Here is a 24025-nt window from a genome sequence, read left to right as displayed (position 1 = left end):
AAATAAATAGTGTGTAGTGGAGAAATGTGCGGATGGAATGAAAATACAAGTTAAATGTGTGGATGAAAATAAGAGAAAGTATGTGAGTCATGAGCAAATATAAAAATGAGGTAAATTTGGTAGAACAAGATAAAAAAGAAAATGAGACAATTTATTAAGATAGAGAGAGTACTTACTTTTTTTTAGTTGCAAGTTAGTCTGTTTCTCTAATTATAAGAGAGCTTTTTGAGAGAATTGTTATGATTTAAAATTAATTAATGTTATTCTTAATCAAGGGTAAGATGTAAGATAAGTACGACATGACATGTGGCTTGTAGGTACGCTCTGCTGGAACGGCTCACCAAGGGCGCCATTTTATTGTGCAAGTTTGCAGCATGATTCACATGCGCATACCAAGTCACGACTCACGACTCACGAGTTATTGTTTGAGAATAGCCTACAGATTCATTATTGTACATGGCATGCCATGCACGCGGCGTATGCCGGCTAGACAACCCGACGCAATTCATTTTTCATGTTTATGGGCTACATGTTGTAAAATGTTACTTTAAATTAAATAAACAACAAAATAAAGTTACAACTTTGTAATAGAAAACAAATTAAATATGACAATCAAGAACTATGCTTATGTACACTACCGAGAACTCCGAGAAACCGATCTTCAATCACGAACAAAGTAACAAGAAGATTTTGTTTGAACTTGATATTAATTGGAGGCGAGATTCTCTTTCCAAAAACATCATTTCTTCCCTACTACGGTGCTTGGGAATAAACCGGAAATATGTTCTGAGATACAAAGAATTATACTAAATTCCTAGCACACGGAATTTAGAACGATGTAAGGAAAACTTAAATGGAAGAAGATACCGAAAATTACAATTGAGGATTGTAAGTTCTCTATGTAAAGTGCTAGAGAAGAAAAGAAATCAGGAAATGCATGTAGAAAATAACCACACAAGCCTTCTATATTTATAGAATAGCTTACACCTTTTCACGAAGTAACATGTTACTCCATAAAACACAAGATTGATTCACGAACTAATGTCGTCTTTCAACCAAACCATCTCAATATATCTGGTTAATATAACCATTTCTAACCGTTGGTAGTTACATTAAAACTAACAAAACGAATAAACTAACTTTGCAAAGAAACCCGCAAAACAAAGCAAAACTCGCAGGCCGCGACCTGCTGCTTCCACAAAACAGTAGCTTTTCCTTTCTCGTGATCCACGAGTTGTTTCATGATCCGTGAATACCACTTTTTGCTCAAAACAGAAACTTTGCAACCTTGGGATATTCTCAAATTAATTTATTTAAATTAATTATTTAATTTAACTAATTATAATTTTTGATGACCATTATACGCTCTAAATGACAACACTACATTAATTATATAGAAGTAACAAAGAGGTTTTTAATTGACACTTAATTGTAAATATCATCTGCAACTTTATATAAATATTAGCAAATATGACTAAGTCTTTTCAAAATCCATTATACTTCCGAACAAAATAACTATAAATTTGTTTCTCCATTGACAATGCATAGATAATTTAACAAAAGTACTTACAAAATATGCATAAAGTATACTTTTATGTTCAGAAAAACACTGCTTTTAGAATACCATCAGCAGATAAAATGGTAGATTTACAGTCACTTCTCCTTGCACTGAACTTCTGAACACAGCACAAGTCACAGTATCATCAGCAGAAGAAAAGAGCAATCAGAGCCAATACATTTCAAGACCCCAACGCCATCAAGTGGCTCCCACCTAAGTAGGATATGAGGAGGTCAGATTTATGCGACTTTACCCTTGTTAGCGATGACAAAGAGCAGGGGAAAATTCAAGATGGTATTATAGGGTGTGCCGACATTCATCATTACATGTACATTGGCTTACTCGATTGTTATTCTTCTATGTTATATATTACACAGTTTAATAACAATATCTATTTTAATCATACGAACTTGGGCCATGGCCTAACCCAAAGCGGACATGCTCACATGCACCTAAATTCTCCCCTGACAAAGAGCAGGGGAATCGAATCCAAGATACTAGTATACATTGGGTCGAACATGCATCTATGTATACTAGTATACTAAAACGGTTATTATTCTTCAGTCTTATTATGTTACACAGTTCAATATCAATATAGTTTTTATCAAATAACTAGGCCATGGTCTAGGCAGGCCCGACCCCAGATTCTCCCATGTTAAAGAGCTTGTTTCCAATGAATCATTAGTAGCATATTTTACGCTACTTCACATAAACAAGAAATGCACAAAAAACCCGCTAATGATCAAGGAATATTATGAAGATGAAAGATGAAAGTCATTACAACAAGGCAGCAAATAGATCTTCAATCACAACAAGCTTTTTCTCTGTTTGTCAAGTTTTTCATCCACTTCCCTGAGTTGTGCTAGGAGCTTAGCTTTTGTACTAATAAGTTCCTTCATTACATGAGCATGCTTCATGTTTTTGTGAGAAATCAACGAAGGGGTACTAACCAATCTAACTCATTGTTTGAAGATTATATAAGGTTGCATCTAAGTATTCAGCTTCGGAATCACTCAAGGAATTTCCAGTGTTGTTCTGAAGAATAACAACCATTTTTGCTAGTGATTCTAAGGCCCATTTTAGGATCATTTGATCATTTTGTGCTACAAATTCTTGTATTATGTTTCCATGCTTTTCCCATATTTTCTTCAAAATTGGGACCACTCAGAATTCACATCAACTCCATGGAATTTTTCTTCTGAAGGCAAAGCACCATTTCCAACACTCTGCAAGGAAAATTTCCGATTCAGATATGAGGAACAATGATTTCTCGTACCATCTCTATTGGGTTGGCCTAATGTACACTTAATGTTTTAAATTGATCACTAATAACATTAAAGTGCTCAAATAGAGAAATGGGCTAACTATATGGGCTCGTCTGATGGTGAGACGGTCTTATACAAGACTTGCTGGTTGTCGTTACCCAAATGTGAAATGTCTCTCACCAAGGCGGGTTTGGAAGGGTCAGATATACGCCACTTAGAATACATATATGAATAGCAAGTCATTCGTTTACCTTCAGAAGAGAATCATCAGAACTGCTGCCAACTGAATCCTGCATTAAAGTAAGATTGTACATAGTTATGTAACTTATGTTTATACAAGTGGAACATAATTTGCTAGTTAGTTCGCCTTTTAGATTCGCGTTTCACTTAAAATGGTTCAAAAAATAGTCTAAAACCAATCATAATTTGCTTTTTATGATTTGCAATTCGCAAGACAATTAGCGAATCATGTGACACTAATTCATACAAAATCCCTAAGTTAACCATCAAGGAAAAAGTGCGGCAAGAACATTAGTATTACTACCTGAAGAACAGAATTGACAGCTAAACCTGAATCAATGTTGTTTTGGCCTGAAATATAGTGAAATAAGATTCAATAGTCAAGTTATAGAAGGGTTGCAATATACTCCTCTGCCCGTTTGAATTTGCTATATAACGTAAATCAAAATGACAGTTTTTTGTGCAGCAAATTCGAAAGGACGGGATGAGTTGCTTGATTAGCTTCTTGAGCAATGTTCGGTATACCAGTTTGCAGATCTGCAGCAGCCTCCGATGAAGCGAGTATCTCGGCTTGTGAAACGGGTTTCGGGCCAATCTCACTGGTAAAATCCATTTCATCTTGATTAGAAACACTTCCACAATAACCACAGACAATTTCAAATTAGGCTTGATCAGTACCCAATGTAATTAAACAACTTCCACCTATGAAGGATTTTGGAGGTTGAATATACGCAATTTTGTCAGTAATGACAAAACCTTTATTTCACACAAATAAACAAACGAGCAATTTTTTTCACATTCAATACTCTAACTCTATTAAGTGGTTCTCAAGTCCCACCAACGAGAGGTTTAGAGAAGGTCCGATACACACAACATTACCACTGTTAGTTTATTTTTCCACATTCCGTTACCCAATGTAATTAAATGACTTCCACCTCATGTAGAGTTTGGCAGGTTGAATATACGCAATCTTATCCTTATTAGTAATGACAAAGAGTTTATTTCAAATAAATAAAACAAACAAACAATTTTTTCACCTTCAATACTCTAACGCCAGTAAGTATTTCTCAAGACCCACCAACGAGAGGTTTTGAGAAGGTCCAATACACACAACATTACCATTGTTAGTTTATTTTTCCACTTTTCATTACCCAATGTAATTAAATAACTTCCACCTTATGTAGGTTCTGACTGGTTAAATATACACAATCTTATCTTTGTTAGTACTAAGTACTGACAAAGAGTTTTGTTTCACATAAATAAAACAAAGAAACAACTTTTTTTCACATTCAATACTCTAACGCCATTAAATGGTTCCCAAGTCCCACCAATGAGAGGTTTCAAGAAGGTCCGATACACACAACATTACCATAATAGGCTGTTTCCGATTGAGCCTTGATAACAAACATTACCAGCAACTTCATGTAAATAAAGCAAACACATAAATGATGCCAACACTTCATAAACTGAGACAAATCTTACCAATTAGATGAAATCCAATCCAGGGAAGGCCAAAACACATCAGAATATTTAGGATAACATGCTATAGGTCCACAATCACCACTCTCAAAATCAAAAACAGCAACATCAAGTTCAGTTTTCTTCCAAGTCTTGAAAACATCTCTATCACCTTTCAAAGTATCATTATATGTAGGGAAAGAATTTCTACTAAATACAATACAATTTCCTTTCCATCCATATATATCCTTCTTTGGCACAAAAAATGATCCATCTAAAGTAACAAACAATACTTGATCATTACCAATACCTTTAACTTCATCCCATTTCATTAGCCTCTCATTTAGCTTAAAAACTTTGAACATAACATTCTTATAACACTCATGAGACCTATAAATTAAATAGAGTTCTCCATTCGATTCTACGAGTCGTTTCCTTCGATCATTGGCATGACCTTTACCAATTGGCTCATGAACAATTTTCGACAACCCAAATTGTCGAAACATCATACTATAAACCCTTCCTTTGCGATCAATCACATAAATCTTTTGCTTAAACATAACTAGATCATCAAATTTTCCAATGGAAGAATAACCCTCAAGACGTTCATATTCATCTTTAAGCCTTATAGTAGCTAGATTCCCATTATCATACAAAATAGCAGCAATACAATCGTCAATTCTAGGGCTTATTCTACAATTTGGGTCTATAAACAACACAACTTTATTATAAAAATTTAACCATTTCTTCCATGAATTGCGATCATTCATACTTTTAATACAAAACCCATTTAATCTAAATGCATATAATCTCCCAATTTCTGAAACATCGTAATGGGTAGAACCCAAAATCTTCATTACATAATCAGGCACATTTTCTATTTTAAATCGAGAAAGTGGTTGCCTAATGAAAAGTTTTCCTGGGTTTAACTCCTCAACTGTGATTAACCAAGGAGGAAGATTAGGGCTAAGATTTGATCTAACTATAAACACAGAACTTGCAACTAAAATCAAAGAAGAACCCAAATGATTCATAGATTTCCTATTACTAAATAAAGGTGGATTAGTAGATGAAAGTTTGTAAGGTAAAAGAGGGGATAAAATGCTTTTCTGTGAGAATTGTGAGAAACTGAGTGAATTTCTCCATGTTTTACAGATTGTTCTGAATTGTAGGATTTCAGATCGGGTTTCGAGACGTTCGGCGATTTCCGATAATAGCTCCAGTGGTAATTCTGACCAAGAAATTCTCCGGCGGTTCATCTCTTCTATCAGTTTTGGGGTTGAGATTTGGGAATTTCTGTTTTATTTCTAGTTTTTTTATAGTTCGGTTTTTGTAATGTCAAATTATTTTTGGCGGCAAAAGTTTGTTATAAATGTAATTTTTCCGCGCCAAAACTATTGGTAGTTAATGAAATTTTTTTATTTATTCCAATTTCCAAAATAGGATGTGTGCTAATATTGTGTTTCGTATTGCAAACTGTGCGGATAAACTGGCATCTTAGGCTGAAACAATTTTTGGTGTGCTAAAATCCCAAATCAAAGCGTCTGAGAGGAAACTAAAGGCTGCACAACGGTGCCCACCTGATGCAAATATGATCGGCAATTGTAAGTTGTTAGCTGATGAGCTCGACGAACTTCATTGACCGGAGGAATCTTATTGGCATATGCGCTCAAGGGCAAATGAACACAGAAATGGTGATCAAAACTCAAAATATTTTCACGACAAGGCTCGCTCAAGACGTCGAAGGAATTCAATCAAGGGGCTTAATATTAGAGAATTAATCTAGAAAATTCTTAAGATAACTAGAAAAATATGTATATAAATTATCTATGTAAAATATCTAAGCTAGAAACATCTAGGATATATATCTAGAATAAAGAATATTGTATAAAATAATCTAATTAAGAATATCTTAGGAAAAATCTAGATTAATAATTCTTCTAGAATAGACTATTAACTAGAAGAATAGCTAACATAACGTACTATAAATAGGAGCATATACTTGGTCTTGTTTTCCCACTGAAATTCTTCAAAACATCACCAAACAGCTAAGATTCAACCCTAATGATGTCAGAAATTTTCGAGCTGTATGCAAACAATGGCGTAATTCAACCCTAATTTCCACCTATTCACCTCGCCTTACTAATTCCCTCGTCCCAAAGAAGATAATTTCTTCCTCCATTTACCTTCTACACAGTGACCCATCCATGGATTCCCGTGATGAGTCTTCATGGATGGTTCTTGCTGTCGAATATACCAACAGATTTGTGAGTTTTTACCATCCTTTTACTAGAACTTATCTTTGTGATGTACCCAGCAATCTGAATTTGACCCGATTTCGACCCACCAAAGTATCCAATGCATACCATCTTGTTTTTGATGATCCTAGCAATAATCTCTTTTCCTTTCCTCGTTGCCCATATGTAAAAAACTCTGTTATCTTCTAATTCATCTACTTCTTCCATTGAGGATTCTGTAATGTTATCTCTGTCTAACAAATTTAGATTGGTCAAATCATTTCCATTTGGGAATGATAGAAGGGAAACTACTATCCGTGGTGCCATTGATGATGTAATAGAGTACAAGGGTATTACCTTTACCTTAAGGAATAATGGGTTTGTTCACTCACTTGGAAAACTCAACTCTCCTAATGGAACTCGACTAATTTATGGGTTTACAAAGGTGATTAGGGACTCGTCACATAGAAGGCGGTTGGTGGTGTCCCGTTCAGGTGAGAAACTCTACTTGATTGTGCCAATTATGGGGAGTAGTGACGAAGGAGTAAGTTTGATTTTTAAGGTCTATGAGAAAAAGGAGTATGCTACAACTAATGGTTGGTTTTGGGATGAGGTTAGAAGTTTTGAGGGTGATCAAGTTCTGTATGTATCAAAAGATCACTGTTTTTTTGTTGCAACTTCTGAATTCCAAGGATGTAGGAAGAATTGTATTGTATTTTCAGAAGATGGATTTCCTAAGTGGGCTAAATCTGGTTGGGAGTATGAAAACATAAGGGCAAATAAGATTGCTGTTTTCTCTTTAGAATTCAATAATGGTTATAGCCTACTGATGAAGGATTTTTCAAGCTTCCTTCTGAGCTTATTTTCATTGTCTCCCCCTGATTGGGTTTCACAGATTATGTGTTTTTATCAGCAATCTGAATCTCAATCTCAATCCCAATCGCAATCTCAATCTCAATCTCAATCTAGAAGGTAACAAATCCATTGTTATCTCCATATTGACTGTGGTTTATGTGTACGTTTTGTGCTTTTTGCCCTTCACTTTTGGATGCCTTTGTTTGAAAGCTTACATAATCTAATCTTTGTATACTTCTGTTAGGAATAGAATCATAGAAAGTGGAGCTAGAAGCTTAATTCAATGCTTAAAAGTGAGTTGAAAGACTAGCTGCTTTAAGGTGTTTTCAAAACCAAATTAGAGTCCAACAAACTAAGATGTTTTAAGCTTCTAGCCCACAAAATCTAGCTGTTTACAGCCTTGTACAAAACCAGTTGTATCCAAGGCGGTAAAATGTCAAAATCAGGGAAAGAAAAGGAAAGAGATCCATTATGTTGAATCAAATATATAACTTTTAGGTACTTGGTTGTGACTTGTACTCCCAACTCCTTGTCTTTGGGTTTTATGATGCTGGGAGGTAGAGTGATGATATAGGTTGACTATGTTTTGAACAAGGACCAAACTATATGCACACGTATGTTTTGAGGTTTCGAAATTCAGCAATTAAGGCTGAAAGTGTAGGTGATATTGTAAAATGTTTTTTTTGTGATTTTTGTGGGTTTTGTAATAAGAAGAACTAAGAAAAGATATGTTGAATTGAACAACTTGAAAATGGCTGATCCAAGGATTAATTTGATACAGATTCACCACAAATTAAAACCAAGGGCTCCTAAGAACACATTCAAACTTTAAGCCAAAAGAATGAAAAGCATAGGAACTTCAACTTACTAAAACCAATCCAAGTTAAAGTAAATTGCAAAGAGAGAACAAAGGGATTTGCTCAAAGGTTGTTTTGTATTCAGAATGTAAAAATCAGGTTGTTTATTACAAGAGTTCATACATCCTATTTATACTAAAGCATTCAGCAATGAGTACGAAACTTTGAAATTGACAGTACAACCAAAATGGCAATAAAATGCAACAGCTAGTAAAAGAACAAGGAGATTTTTGCTGATTTTTTTTTCGTTGTCTCTAACAGCTAGTTTTGTTGTCTCCAACAGCTAGTTTTTCTTTGGGATTTGAAAATCAGCTCTTCTATCTTCTTGGGATTATTTGTGGCTGATTTGTAAGAGATATTATCATAAAAATCCCACTCAATCTTCAAAACATATGGCTGTGGTAAATCAGCTGGTTTTGAAGAATGCAACGGCTCAATTTGGAGAATCTGATTGCTTGTTTTGATCCATGCGTTTTAATTTTGTAAAGAACGTCCCATGAGCAAAATAAATATTAGACTCAATAAAATAAAAATTACAACTTGACTAACTAAACATGAGACATGATTAAGCTTGATCCTAAACCTGGCTTAATCATCTCTAAGACTTTGTTTCATTATAAAAATGAAAATACAAAATAAAAATTAAAGAAGAAGATTTAGTTCATGATTACAAAATTAAAAGACTTAACATTTGAACCTTGAATTTGAGCATCTTCCATATGATGAATCATGGTATTGATCCGTGTTAGTTCATCAGAACCAGATGTAGGTGATCCTACATCAAGTGAGGTGAGTGTGTTAGAGTATATAGTATATAGTATATTTTGGGCCTCAACCATCAGCTTGGTGGTTGAGACTCGAACTCATGACCTCTTGTCACATTGGCTTCTGATACCACGTCAAAGAACCAACTCAACTGCAACCAAAAGCTTAAGTTTATAGTCAAACATTCCAAGGATGACAAATGATGTTTTCACTAAGGGTCAATCAAAAACAACCGTTTTGTTATTATAACAAGGGTGATGTTATGTGTATCCGAGCCCCCGAATCCCCCCATAAGTAGGAGCCATTTAATGACATCAGGTAATGAACAAAAAACTGTCTGTGTTAACATTTGCAAGATAGAAAATAAGTCCACCACCCGTGTTATGGATAATATTACAATGAAGTTTTAGGTGACCGAAATCTATTGGGTATGATTATAGGATCGATCAGGTATTTTTTCTTTAGATGTTCTGTTTTATTGTATCTCCAACTTTTAAGAATTTGTTGCGTACAAAACCGCATGCCTAAGAAATCGAAAGATCTGAAGCAATGCTGAAATTTCGACTTAAGTAATGTTTGTTGTGAAGCGAGCCTTAGGCAGAAGAAATAATGCAGTCTGATTCAAATACTACTACTTCTGCTACTCGACAAAGCAGACCACCCTCCACCATAAACGAAGGGGAGTGTGTTGTTGAGGAAGGTAGCTATTCTAACTACCCGTATGAAATAGCATCGTATCATGCCCTCTTCAAAGTTTAAGATTGGTTCTGTTTTTAATTTCAGCACCTGATCCAAAGACTCCAAGGAAGGGTACCCTCTGTAGGCCATATATAACTTCTACAAGTTAGGTATTAAATTACTCTATATGAACAATGGTTATTAGAAGAGCAAGCTGCCAACCAAATGCTTAAGCTGATGGTTAAAGCCCCGTGATATGTTATATACTCTAACACGCCTCCTCACACGAGAGCCATTGGGCTAGAAGTGTGGATGTAGCACATGCCCTTCTCATACCTGGCGCTTAATATTTGACTTTAATAGGGGGAGTTGAGATTCAAACCTATGAGGCTATGAGCTCTTGTCACCCTGGCTCTAATACTATGACAAGGAACCAACTCAACCAAAAGCTTAAGCTGATGGTTGAGAGTTGAGACCCTAGGATATGTTATATACTCTAATACAAACGCAAATGTAGACAAATTGCAAGGGTTGAACTTCTGTCGGAGCTTTACTCTAGTATCGATTAATGTTAGCTTATCCTTTTGTTTTCACTTGCAGAGTAACACGAGCAAAACACCAACAACAAAGTTTGAGAGATTCGATATAAAGTCTAATTTGATCCCGACATTGCAGAAGATCTGGTCAAAACACGGAAACATCATAGAAAATTGCATATTATCTAATGGTGATTTGAAAGCAAGAGCATTAGAGTTGGTAGCGAATGTAGTCCTCACCCTTGAGGAAAACTCGGCCTTAGACATGAGCGACGATCAATCTGATAATTTGAAGTCTACATTAACTGATCTGAAAGTCATTTGCTTTGATGTAAACTGGCTTACTCCGTATGTCGAGAAAGCCTTGGAATTGCACCAAAGCAAGCCACTGGTGGAGTCTCTGCACAACCTCGGACAGTTGAAGATTCAAGCCTCCGTTCAGAAATCGAGATTCCTTAAGGAAGTAGCCAAACTTGATGATTTAGAGAAAGAATATGATGAAGGTATGGCTAATTTGTCTAAGTTGCTTCCTTATACTGATGAAGTGTGTATTGAAAAACCATTAGGAGCAGGATTTACTTGAAGTTGCTGAGTATTATTATGTATAGTGCTATTTTGGTGAAATTTGTTTTAGGAATATGTCAATTGGTGTTGCAATCTATTACTCCGTTCTGAAATACTTGAACTAATTGTGACATATTGTGTACGAAATGTCACTATCGGTAGTAAGTATTAATGGCTATTGCTCCTATTTTGGGTTTGTATCGTGTAATATGTTGAATGTTACTAGATGATCCTCAATGTGAGAGTTATGAAAAAGAATTTAGTTTGTTGGTTTTGCCATTTATGAAGTTTGAGCATCTTGTTCGTTCAGTACACCATACCTTTGAACTAACATCTAAAGATAAAATTTAGGGTTTTAAAGAATCAATGAAACGAGAGATTGACTTGTGTGTATGGAATTAAAAGAGTTAAAATATATTTCGAATATAATTAAAAGAAAGTGGCGGGTTCATTTTCAAATAGGCTAATAATGCATAATGAGTGGAGACAATCAAAAATAGAAAATGAGGCAAATTGAATGATATAGAAGTTGTATATTTGAAACAACCGAATGTGGTCTTAAATTGGGTATAATCTAGGCTAGAGTCTTCTTGGCTATAGCTTGGATCATTTGATTAAGTCCTAATAATATAAAATTTTAAAAGATATATTTGATAATCAAGTTGGTTCAGTATACATGTAAATATGAGTGCTCCGTTCACCATACATTGATATCTCGAATTCGCCTCAACTCTTTATTAGTGTCTAATGTATGATATCATCAATGACTTATAAAAGATTTGACAACACATTCAAAAGCCAAGGAACTAAACAGCAACATTAGTTTGTATGCACAAGATAAGAAAAGCTCAATATATACTTTATTCGAATTGTACCCATGTATAATTTTATTAGATAGATGAATAAATATCCGTTCTCATTAACAATAGACCCCTCTGAACCTGTCTAAGCAATTTCTATTTAATGACATTGGGGTAATGAAATGAAATTAACATTAAATCTATCATACGCTTTGACCTGATAAAAACCGACTATAAAAGTATAGTGCTTCCCTCGGTTTGTATTCCGGTACTGTGTGTCCTGATCCCTGCACCAGCAATATTTTTCATGTTAGAATTTCAAACATTATATAAAGTAGTGTATATATATACTAGCTAAAAAGATTAAAGAACTTCATGGACCAACCTTTATAGTAAGGAAAGTTAAATTCTTCTCATATCCTTGTGTAAACCTACATTTTAGTGCAACAATAACTGATATTAACACATTTCAAGTATATATGCTTAATCAATCTGGTGTCAATGACCTGATAATAACCCGACCAAGAAAAACTGTCTAGTTTCTTGGCTAAAGAGACTCACCCAGCAACTTGATCGTTGCACATCCATGGTCGCCACTCATCCACTACTTTGTACCCAACGGATTTTGTCCATGCCTCACTTCCGGTGTATGGGACACACATATCATGGTCTCCACTGTCGTACATAGACACAAATATCGCATTTATCAGCAAAATCACACTGTCAAATTCTATTATTTTTGTTCGGTTGGTTTATCCACATCGATAATTTAAAGATGGTGTGCACACTTTATAAGTTATTGGAGATCTTCTTTCCATTCCCATAGAGTTTTTGAGATGGTATATATTTCATTGGCTTATGAAGTGTGTGCACCTCGTGTTCCCCATTAATATGCTGACATTCACAATAAGTCTTAACCTAATTTAACAGTTTTAATATAGCTGACATACCTGTATATGAGGGCTCGATAGCCTCGAGCAGTGAGGTTCTTATGGTATTTGATCATACTTCCAGCATCGTGATTGTACGCAATTCTGCCTGTACAAAGCTCCCATGGACCAGCCACATTTTCCTGGTGCATAACCGAACAACATTGAAACTCGTCGTTAGACAATCTATTCGCGTATTTTGATTGACGATTACACAAAACACGCTATGTTCTTACATCGTCAGCGTGAAGAGCTTTTCTCACGGCCTTATCATTGAGCCAAGCAGTTGCAACCTCATCATTCTGTATGTTCCACAATTCGCACATAAATACTTCTAAATTTTAATAATCTATAAAGTCTAAAGTAGGGGGTGTTAATGGGTCGGGCCTTCATTTTGAGCCCTTATCTAGCCCGTTTTTAGAAAGACTTTGTAAGGGCCGGGACAAAAACGGGCTCTACTTTAATTAAAATATAAAAGGGCTTAATAAGGGTCGAAAACAGATCTTTGTAAATAGCATAAGTAATGTACAATTTAAATATTATACATGATAATGTCAATGGGGATTATTAATATTTTTTCAATTTAATTATTATAAATGATAATTTTAATAAATGAATATTAAAATGGGTCGGGTTGGGCCCTTATCCAACCCGGCCTACATTTACTTAAGCCGGACCCGGCCCTTATCCGGCCCATTGAACACCTTAGTCTAAAGGTAATGTCAAAGCTTTACTTACGATGCAAGGAACAGACAAACTGTTAGAAATTTCTGGCCAAGTAGGAACTCTCCCGTCTCTCACAGGAGCTCTAAGAGGCCATGCACGACCAAATATTCGTTTTCTCACGGGAAGAGGCTTGTCGGTTTCACCTAGTGTCTTAAAACTTGACGGTAATCTTAAATTGGCGGTGTTTTGCTTACTCGAGCTAGGGGAATGGTAGCATGGCTCTAAAATGTCATATATGTTCAGTCCATCAATATCCTGTAGTTAATCCCAACTCAAAATGTAATGAACGTAAACAAAATCTCTTCGAAAACATATTTCATCTGTCTTTCTAAAACAGCGTAGTTTGACTCAAAAAAATTCTCATATATTTGAGTCAAATGGTGCTATTTAAAAGGAATGGAATGAGTATAAGTATCAAAATTAAAAAGTAAATTAGTGAAATAGTAACCTGGTTTACTTTTGACAGTAAGAGATCACAACCATCAGATGTTACATCATAATAGTTTCCTGCACATTGAGCTACTATCTCCTGCAAAATTGCATATCATGAAATTTTAAAGGAAACTTAGGGTTAAAAGAATAATCTAATTAGCTAATTACTCGGACTCAGAAACTCATATTTGATAGGATTACATGTTCAAGTGTCAAACTTGCTTATCTTTTTACAAAAATTGTCTTTTGGTCTAAAATGAAATGTCCAATTGTCTAAATGTTAAGGATCCGTCACAGATAGTAGAAACAATATCGTGAATCTACTTAACATAGTAGTTTCCAACACTTCAGTTGCTACCCCAGAAACAACTCTTTTTGACATGGGTACATGCTCAACTCAAGTACTAGACTCGAAATGAAGTATCCAATTGTCTAATCCATTTCTATATGTCAAAAATCCGGCACATATACTTAAGTTAAAATTGAAAATCCACGTATTAAAGAGGTGTACCTGGTATAATTCATCTGAGATCAAACCCATTCCATGAGCAAATGGTATCAAAGCATTCCCATCAAACTTATCATCTGTAACACCATTTCCTACCAAATAGCCCTACATAACAAAGCAAAATGTGTTAATTTTCTTTTTCTTTTTTTTAAGAAAAATGTGTTAGAATTCGAATACTAAGCCATTTTCAAAGTAAAGATTTCAGTACAGTACCTTCAAATTGATAACAGGCTTCACACCAGTATCAAGTCCTGCATAATCCAAGAATAGTACGCTTCATTTCAACATTTCATTACCCAACGACATTAAGTGGCTTCATTTCAACATTTCATTACCCAACCATATTAAGTGGTTTCCATTTAGGATGGGGCTTGGAAGGGTCAAGTGTATGTAACTTTACCTTGTTATCAATGATAAAACTAATAATGAGGTTGTTTTCTATTTGCTCTTAGTAGCATACGTCATGTGCAATTTCACATAAATAAAAAGTGCTCATAATTTAATGAGTTATTTTACTTTTATTCATTGTAATACAAAACTAAAATTTAATACACTTCAAATAAGATGAAATTTAAGATACTTGTTCACAAATCTTAGAAAAAAAGATACCTTTAACAATTTCGGAAGCTAGAGTTGGGACATAAATCCCAGCATATGATTCACCCGCGATGAAAAACGGGTTTGTAGCAAACTCTTTATAGACCTCAAACCACTGCAAGTACACATACCAATAGCATTCAATATGTAGCAAACTCTAACCTAGTCATAGTTTGGGGTCGGGTGTTCACAATCCTATATTCTTACCCTTGTAATTATAAAAAGGTTGTTTATGATTGATCTCACTAAATTTAAAGGGCACATAATATAATGAGTCATCAAACTTTAGTCTAACATATTTTAAAGCTTCAACCATCAGTCTAAACTTTTGTTTGAGTTGGTTTTTTTACATAGTATCAAAAGAACGTGATTTCATACACCCCTTATTTCTAGTGAAATATTTAGCACCAACACCATGTAAAAGTAGGTGTGTTACATCTATCCTTCTAATCCAAAGAGTTCTTGTGTGAAATGACGTAAATATTTAAAATACTTAACATGTGAGGAAGATCCTACATCACTAACTAAAATAATTGGTTTTGGACTTGCATATAATGCTTAGTGGGTAATCCTTCTAATACCACGTGATTTTGACAATGAGTAAACCTCATCAAGTGTGTATACAAGTCCACACTTATTACCCATGGGTTTGTGAACCCAAGCCTATGGGTGCCCTGTGGGTGTGTCCACACGATTGGGCCCACAGGTGATTATGTGACGAATTGTCACGGCGTAACAATAATAAGGTACGTATATGACATATATTGAAGGCTCAACCATAAGTTAAGTCTTTGATTGAATTATTATTTAGCTCTAGAATGTGTTATATACTCTATCACACTACAAAAAAACTGAAATGGACACATTCTGTTGCCAAGCTTTGCTACGGGATGGAAATAGGAGAGTCCCGTCGCTAAGGTTGGCTACGGGCTTTTTCGGTCTCCATCCCGTCGCCATCAGAGAGAAGTTACGATGTTTAGCCTAAAGAAATTGTACCTTAAGCAAGAATGTATGAGTATCAGAGGCAGTTTTGATATCCCCAGTATCATAATCAGTGGTGTTATGTGAGTAAGAATATCCAACTCCTGATGGTGAATCCAAATATATTATGTTTGAAACTTTAGACCAACTGTATGAATTTAGATGCAACTTTGGTAAGCCTTCCTTTGTTTTTGCTGCCTCAAAGTTAAAAGGACCTAGCATATACAACAAAAAATACGAAAATTTCAAAACTTAAACATCTGATAAAAATCAATGTTATTAACTAGTCAAAAGTCAACAGTTGATGGTCAAACGCATACATGTATAATAATGTTGCATAAAATTGTATCGTAAGAATAATACTTTTTCATAAAAGTTGGCATCTTTAAGTTATGTTAATGTAAACTCGAATAGTAATATTTGACATAGTACATGTTCACGTATTCGACTTTACAGTTCTACGAAAATTTACATTATTTTTATCTAAATTGTTAAAGTCAACAACCCAATACTCTGTATAAGACAGAGTTCGAAAGAATAGGATGGCGGAGAATCATATAGGTAAATAAGGTAAATTAAAGAGTCTACATACCATGCTCATAGACAAAACCATCAAGGCTAGAGCATCCGGGTCCACCATTAAGCCAAAGAACAACAGGATCTTGTGATGGGTTTCTCTCAGATTCAACAAAGTAGTAATATAATTTCTTCCGATGACTTTCATCAATTGTCACATACCTTCACATTTTAGAATAAAACATGATCATCATCATATATTACTAAAATATATCCATTTCTTCTTTTAAATTTGCTACATTACACACATTAGAATATAGAGTTACCGCTATTTGAATGTTACGTAGCAAATTCAAAGGAGCGAACGTGAAGGGGTTTGTTTGATTATATAATATATTCTAAAGCCTCAATCATTAGCTTAAGCTTTTGGTTGAATTGGTTCCTTGATATGGTATTAGAAGCCAACGTGATAAATTACAAGTTTGAATCTCAACCTATTCCTCGTATAAAATAGCATATTTAGCGACACGTATATAGAGAGATTGTTTTGCGTCCATTTACATCCACAGTTATGGCGCAGAAAGCTCCCAACATGAGTTTTTAACCCAAATACAACCAAAAACAAATCAAACAACAGAGAAAATACATCCAAATAAGTATGAACATATTATTAAAACCCATAATAATTATATAAAAAATATATAAAAATGAAAATGGAAAAATACCCAGAATAGTGTTTGGAGGGAAAAGTGCCAGAAAATCCAGGAAGTTGAGTGACAAGACTATTTTGAGGGGCAGATTTCGAAACAGTAAAACAGAGGAAAAGAACTATAATCAATATTAATTGTATTTTAATAAGATTAGGAGTAAAGTTATAAGCTTTAGCCATGGTTGTAGAGATTCTCTGTTCTACTGGGAATAAGATTAAAAAGAAAAAAAATAATAAGAAGAAGAAAATTTTAGGAAAAATAGAGAATTTTGTACTAAACTTAAGATTTAAGAATTTTGAGTTTTGACCCAATTATAAGGAGGAAATTTATAGTGGAATTGAGATTTTCGTTTTGTTTGATGTTGCTTAGAAGTCAAGGTTGGGGTAATCAATCCACATATTTAAAAAAATAAAAAATAAATTATGAGTATAGAATTAAAAATATGATTAAAAATTAGAATGTAAGACGGTTTTACATTGAAATAGGTTTAAATTAGGCTTAATTTCTAACTAAATTGATTAAAGCATCCATTTCTGTACTTAACACAAATTTTTGTGCGGGACAATTTTACCGTAAAACGTTTTTTATATATAGGTTGAATAGTCTAGCTAATACAATTATCAGCTTATAAACTTCTTATTTTTGATTAAGTCGTCTCGTCGAAAAACGGTCACTCACAAGATTAGTTTCTGATTTAACTACTCACTTTAAATGTTAAAATTAACACTTTAAATACTATTCCCTTCGTTTTTTTTGTTCTTTCCGTTTACTTTTTGCACAGTTTTCAACGCAACTTTCAAGTCTCAATATCTCTAAATACGAATTATAAAATAGGAAAAACTATAAGAAACTACCTAATCTATAGGTCTATTTGCAAAAAACTTTTTGCAAAAAACTAGCTAATGTCATATATTTTTCTGCAAATGACTACCACTTAACAGAAAATGTTAATTGACCGTTAAGTTTGAGGTTTGACAAATTTTAGAGGTTAAGTTGTCTATGTGGCAGTATCTTATTGGTCCTCGTTTTTTAAATAATTAAAATTAAAACACATAATTTAACAAAATAAAAATAAAAGATTTTTGACGTTATTTTTACATCATAACGATTTTTTTCTAAAAACGGACATCGTGATTACCCTTATGGTAACTCTTTCGAAAATCCGGACGAAACAAATACTTATTTGTCTATTTTTCGATACATAAACCGAAAAGATATTTAACTTCATTTTTATCCATCATAATGACATTTTTTTCAAAAATCGGACGTTGCAATTATCCTTATGGGATAACTTTTTCGAAAATCTGTTAGAAGTACTTATTCGCCTATTTAATTTTTCGAAGTAGCATATTCGCGATTACCCATAAGGGTGTTCCGACCGAATTTTCGAAATATTTATCCCATAAAGGTAATTGCGACATCCGATTTTTGAAAAATCATTGTTATGATGGGTAAAAATGACGTTAAATTTCTTTTTCGGTTTATGTGTCGGGAAATAGGTGCATAAGTACTTGTCTCGACCAGATTTTCGAAAGAGTTATCCCATAAGGATAATCGCGACGTCCTTTTTTGAAAAAAAAAATCGTTATGATGGGTAAAAATGACGTAAAATATATTTTTCGGTTTACGTATCGGAAAATAGGCGAATAAATGCATGTTTCAATCTAATTTTCGAAAGAGTTACCCCATAAGGATAATTGCAACGTCCAGTTTTTGAAAAAAAATGTCATTATGATGGGTAAAAATGACGTCAGACTAATGAGATACTGTCACATAAACAACTTAACCTCTCAAATTAGTCAAACCCTCAAACTTAACGGTCAACTAACATTTTCCATTAAATGGTAGTCATTTGCATGTATCAGATTAAATAAGTTTTTGCAAATAAACCTATAGATTAGATAGTTTCTTATAATTTTTCCTATAAAATATTATAAAAAATATATGATAAAAAAATATACATTAAGCAGTATTTAACGACATCTCACAATAATATATTTTATCATCTATCTATGTCTTAAAAATCTTAATCAAATTTCTCTCTTCAAAATAGAATATTATAAACGGGAAGAACATTAGAAAATAGAGGGAGTAAAATACATAATTGTTTAAATGAGTAAATATAAACCTGTATTTACATGATATTATCCTATATAAAAATTCCTCTTAAAAAGAAAGGAGGAAGCTAAAAAGGTTGGAATAGATTTTATAAAAATAACATTTTTATTATAAATTATGAATAGAAACCAATATTAAGCATTATTCATTCATTTATTAAAATAAAATCTAAATTAAGAGTATATCTTTTTGGAATTTTTAAAATACAAGGCATTATTTCTCATTCAAATATAATGTTTTTTTCAAATTATAATGTTACTTAAAACGTTATTAGATCCAATAATGGAATTATTGGTATATACTTTTTCCGTTTTTATTTATTCTTTTTAATTTCTCTAAAAGGAAATTTCACAAATTTCTTTTCATTATGAATCTTTTTATTTTAGGACATTTTTATAGACAAAAATAATCTCATATGTTAACACATTCTACTAAAAGACTATCATATACTTACATTTTTATCCCTTAAAAATTATTTGATTCTATCATATTAGTTTTACCCTTTCCCTCATAATAACTCTTTTTTTTTTACCAAAAATATCTCACTCCTTTTATGATATCAAGCAACAAATTATTATTTATTTCAATTAATAATACTCTATTTTTAATTTTTTTTTGGTTCCTAAACACAAAATGATTCATGATAGGATCCCAATGAAATAAATTTGTTTACTCTAAACTTGTCATGTTCATGAATATTAAATCACAAATATCACTCCATTATTTTTTAATGGACAAATCAATAAGTGCATTATAGTAGGTAGCTAGTAATGCATGAATTGATAATGTCACATTTGAGGAATTTTATGATGTTGATAGTTCCTTAAATGCCTTGTTTGAAGAAAATAAAAATTTAAGTGAAAAGTTTTAAATATTATAGATATTATAATTAGGGTCTAAGAAGGGATAAAATACATTAAATCATATTCTTATCCAAAAAGGTTGTATTAAGACCTTCAACTCGAAAAAAAACCAATAATAAACATAACAAAGATATCTATTGGTCTACGACGTAAATTCAAAGTCTCCAACTAGTTTATCTCTGATCAAGTTCTCAAAGAAATGCAACTCGTTAATGTCATTCCTAATTTGTTTGCTTATCAAACGTAATACTTTTTCACCCTTCTCACAAGTATGAAATGTATTTATTAAAAGAACGAGAGTCCATTAGTTCATAATCAATGTTACTTACCAAAATTTCCTTTTTAGCATTATCCCTAGGGAAGATCAACAAAAACTGCCTGATAATCATGAATTAAGTAATGCCATTTTGCTATAAAACTTTTGAGTATTAGGAAATTATTATTATTCGATTTTATAAAATTTGCTCATTTTTATTTTAGTTTGTCTAATTTTACTTTATTTTATATTAAAATATTACTCAACTATTTTTACTTTCTAACTCTTTTTCATTATTTAATATCACATTATTCAATCAATTATATTCAATTTCTTAATCTCTGATTGAAATATAGTATTTATTATTGACTAGTGGACTAAAAGTAGTGTCCATAAAAGAGGATAAAGAAACCCAATAGGGAATACAACTATCCAAGTGGTAGACGTGCAAACCCACCAATCATGACGGTTTTAACAAACCATTATGTCATTAAGCTAAAGCAAAACACTACACACTTCTTTGCTTGCATTGTTTTTTCTTATTTAAAATTAAAAACATATGCAACAAAAAAAAAAAAAGAATGTTTAGCAAATCTTTGTTGATTGATGATTGTTGGTTGGTTCTAAATGGAAGTTTAAGTTCGAACCAACATAAGTCATGAACTTAATCATTTGAATTGTGTAACATAAAATAGATTAATGATAATTAAGTTGGAACATTTTATATTAGTATTTTTTTTAAGTACTACTATACATGTACACATTAGTTATTCAATTAATGTATTTTTGGAGATCATTTTGATAGAGATGTTATTTTATTGAATTATAAAGTTAATAAAAAAAAGTAGCTAGAGACCATAAGTATTAAAAAGTAATAAAATAAAGGTGACTAAGTCTAATTATATTAAAAAAATATGATATAAATGAAAAGATTCTTTAGACTATGCAACAAATTAAACCGCAATAAAATAAAAATGAAAACATTAAATAAGAAGTTAAGAACCAAGGGAGTACTATACAAGTATACAACCATATAAAATTAAAATAATGGTTTACAATAAAATGTTGTACAAAAAAAAAAAAAACATTTTTGTGTACAACTAGGGATGGTCATGGATCTCGGACCCTATTGGACCCGTCCTTTTTTTAAGGGTCTGGGTCTTATTTTTTGAGACCCATCGGATTCGGGTTGAATATGAATCTAAAAATTATTGGCAAATTCGTGTCCGAGTCCGAGGGTCCGAATTCGGAACCGAACCCGTACTCTGGACCCGCATCGTAGACCCGGACCCGGCCCTGATTATTATTAAATTGTCTTACTATTTTATGAGTATTGTGACTTTGTCTAATGTTCAGATTTTTGCCCCCCACCCCAAACTGTATTTTATTTACATAATATAGTATATGCTAATTTATAATTGTTATCCCTAATTTATTTTCTATTTATATATATAATATATTTAGTTTTATGCAAATTGGACGATTTGGACAAATGTTTTTAATAATTACTTTGTATTTGAAATTCATGGACTCAAATTATTGTTTGTAATAAAATTTAGGCGTATATGGATGACGCTATGGATGTATAAATATTTGTAAAATACTTTAATGACCTTACAAAAGGTTCAAATGTGATAAATCAAAGAGATTTTTTTTAGACCCATAAAGAACCCTAGACCCACCAAATCCGAAGGGTCTGGATTAGAGGGTCTGAATCCGGATCTGGATCTACAAAAATAAAAGGGTTCGAATCGGGGTCTGACCAGACCCGCTCCGAACCCGCCCCATAACCATCCCTACGTACCATAAATAAATTAGAAATACTTGTATTTTCTTATTATCTCATGATCTCATCCTCCTTTTTCTAAAGACCATGATCATGTCTCTTTATGATCTTTAACTTAAAAAATATTGAGATTCGAAATATTTGAATCACTATTCACAAACGTGAACTTTCAACTTTGAAATCAAAGATAGAGAATAGTTAGGCCTTATAAGGTGGAAATTGGAATAATGAATTAGATGGTCCAAGAAGGGCATTACAATGCTTTTGAGTCTTGAGCATGACGTTCATTCATCATTCAACAATAACCTTTGCTCCAATTGCGCAATGATTGATACTATATACTCCCTCCGATCCTTTAATTTAGTCCCATTTCCTTGGGCACACATATTAAGGATTGTGTGGGGTCCATGTAAAAGGTGGTAGTTGGGTATTTTTAAGTAAGGGTATTTAAGGGTTTACGGGGGTAAATTCGTAATTACGTGTGTAAACTAAGGGTATTTAAGTAAAAAAGGATTGCCAAAAATAGAAATGGGACTAATTCAAAGGTTTTGCCAAATAAAGAAATGGGACTAAATTAAAAGATCGGAGGGAGTATTTGTTTATCAATTTAGTTGGCTCAGTTGGTAAGAAACAATTACTTTTTCTTGTTAAGTTATGAAGAACAATATTGGAAAAATGAGAAGTATGTAACTGCCTTGATAAATGATTTTTAATGTTATATGTAATCCTAATGCACCTAATAGGTAATCGAAGCCGACCCTACCTAAACTTTTTATACCATGAAAAAACTAATTATGCGAAGAAGTGACCATTGGTCTTAAAGGCATGCCTGGTCTGAATTGATAATCGGAAATTGCTCTATCTAAACTTTTCTTTCTCCCAAATATAAATAAGCAAAGTCTAATTAACGTACCCTTTATATTTTTCTTCCTCCAAAAGAAAAATAAGCAAATATATTATACATATAAAAAAAAATTATTCAACTTCTTTAGCAATAAATTGTTTACCTTCACTATGTTTGCTATTACTAGTCTACTACTACAAATACAAAGGCTCTTCTATAGGCTTATTTGTGTTGCCATTACAATTTTTATCAAATGTTTTGTTAGACTATTTACACTCAAATTCTTCGATAATGAGTAAATAGTAGATAAAGGCATAGATTCCAAGCAAAACCATATAACATACACCATGGTGTGTTTGGTGAACGGAATTTGTATTGGTTTTTTTTAGCTTTTTCCATAAAAGTTGGTTAGTTAATGAGAAAAAAATATTTGATATTTAATAAATGACTTTTTAGCCGTTTGATAAGTTAACTATTAAGTCAAAATGAAAATTTTCCTTCTAATAGTAGTTCAATATTCATTTCATATGTACCTGAAAAGTTTTTTTATCAAAAACTTTTATTAATAGTTGACTTGAGAAAAACTAAAAGTTAAAAGTCAATGAAAAAGTGAAAAAAATGAATTTCAAACATCAGAACTATTGTTCAGTTAGGTCATGTTTAGTTCACCTTAAAAAAATAATCAATAAAAATCAATTTTAGTTGCAAAAATCAGATACAATTAACAAAAATAAATTATAATCTATTAAAAAATATTTTAAATTGTACAACTAAACTGTAATTTATACCTAAAAATTAATTATAGTCATTAAAAATCAATTTTAATCAATAAGAATTAATTTTAATTAGTAAAAATTAATTATAATAAATAATAAACAATTTTATTCGGTAAAAATAAGTTAAATTGGTAAATCTAGATGAACTAGTCTTATTCGAATAGGGGATA

At 32.7% G+C, this 24025-nt stretch overlaps 3 protein-coding genes across 8 annotated transcripts; 1 reads left to right on the top strand and 2 right to left on the bottom strand.

The window, feature by feature from the left end:
• Positions 1-2337: 2337 nt before the first annotated feature.
• Positions 2338-6986, bottom strand: LOC130800114 (F-box protein SKIP23-like). The gene is given in 10 exon segments (XM_057663466.1): positions 2338-2498; positions 2501-2518; positions 2521-2721; positions 2772-2784; positions 3075-3113; positions 3368-3414; positions 3589-3662; positions 4546-5817; positions 6708-6765; positions 6812-6986. Coding segments are annotated over 10 exon segments (2031 nt in total). The 3' UTR covers positions 2338-2364.
• On the top strand, positions 6535-11296 carry LOC130800220 (uncharacterized). 5 transcript variants are annotated; one of them, XR_009039387.1, is made up of 4 exons: positions 6535-7730; positions 9823-9935; positions 10019-10078; positions 10514-11296. XR_009039387.1 is itself a non-coding variant. In XM_057663663.1 (2 exons), the coding sequence occupies exons 1-2, from the start codon at positions 7000-7002 to the stop codon at positions 10560-10562; spliced, it is 780 nt and encodes a 259-aa protein (XP_057519646.1). In that variant the 5' UTR covers positions 6535-6999; the 3' UTR covers positions 10563-11296. The 5 variants fall into 5 exon arrangements, 1 of the variants encoding a protein (XP_057519646.1); XR_009039386.1 differs by having other exon boundaries at positions 10019-10083; XR_009039389.1 differs by lacking the exon at positions 9823-9935.
• Positions 11297-11872: 576 nt separating this feature from the next.
• Positions 11873-17571, bottom strand: LOC130800219 (serine carboxypeptidase-like 20). Of its 2 annotated transcripts, XM_057663660.1 has the most exons (13): positions 17228-17569; positions 16579-16724; positions 16002-16201; positions 15018-15120; positions 14622-14659; positions 14412-14513; positions 13917-13997; positions 13481-13723; positions 12979-13044; positions 12764-12885; positions 12375-12488; positions 12199-12244; positions 11873-12100 (listed from the first exon to the last, which is right to left on the bottom strand). In XM_057663660.1, exons 1-13 carry the CDS (start codon positions 17389-17391, stop codon positions 12017-12019), a joined length of 1509 nt encoding a protein of 502 aa, XP_057519643.1. In that variant the 5' UTR covers positions 17392-17569; the 3' UTR covers positions 11873-12016. The 2 variants fall into 2 exon arrangements, with proteins under 2 accessions (XP_057519643.1, XP_057519645.1); XM_057663662.1 differs by lacking the exon at positions 13481-13723 and having other exon boundaries at positions 17228-17571.
• Between the last annotated feature and the right edge of the window lie 6454 nt (positions 17572-24025).

Source organism: Amaranthus tricolor, chromosome 14 (assembly GCF_026212465.1).
Source record: "Amaranthus tricolor cultivar Red isolate AtriRed21 chromosome 14, ASM2621246v1, whole genome shotgun sequence".
Classification (NCBI taxonomy): domain Eukaryota; kingdom Viridiplantae; phylum Streptophyta; class Magnoliopsida; order Caryophyllales; family Amaranthaceae; genus Amaranthus; species Amaranthus tricolor.
The sequence above is the reverse complement of the archived record's forward strand: the minus strand, read 5'-3'. Positions and strand labels throughout refer to the sequence as shown.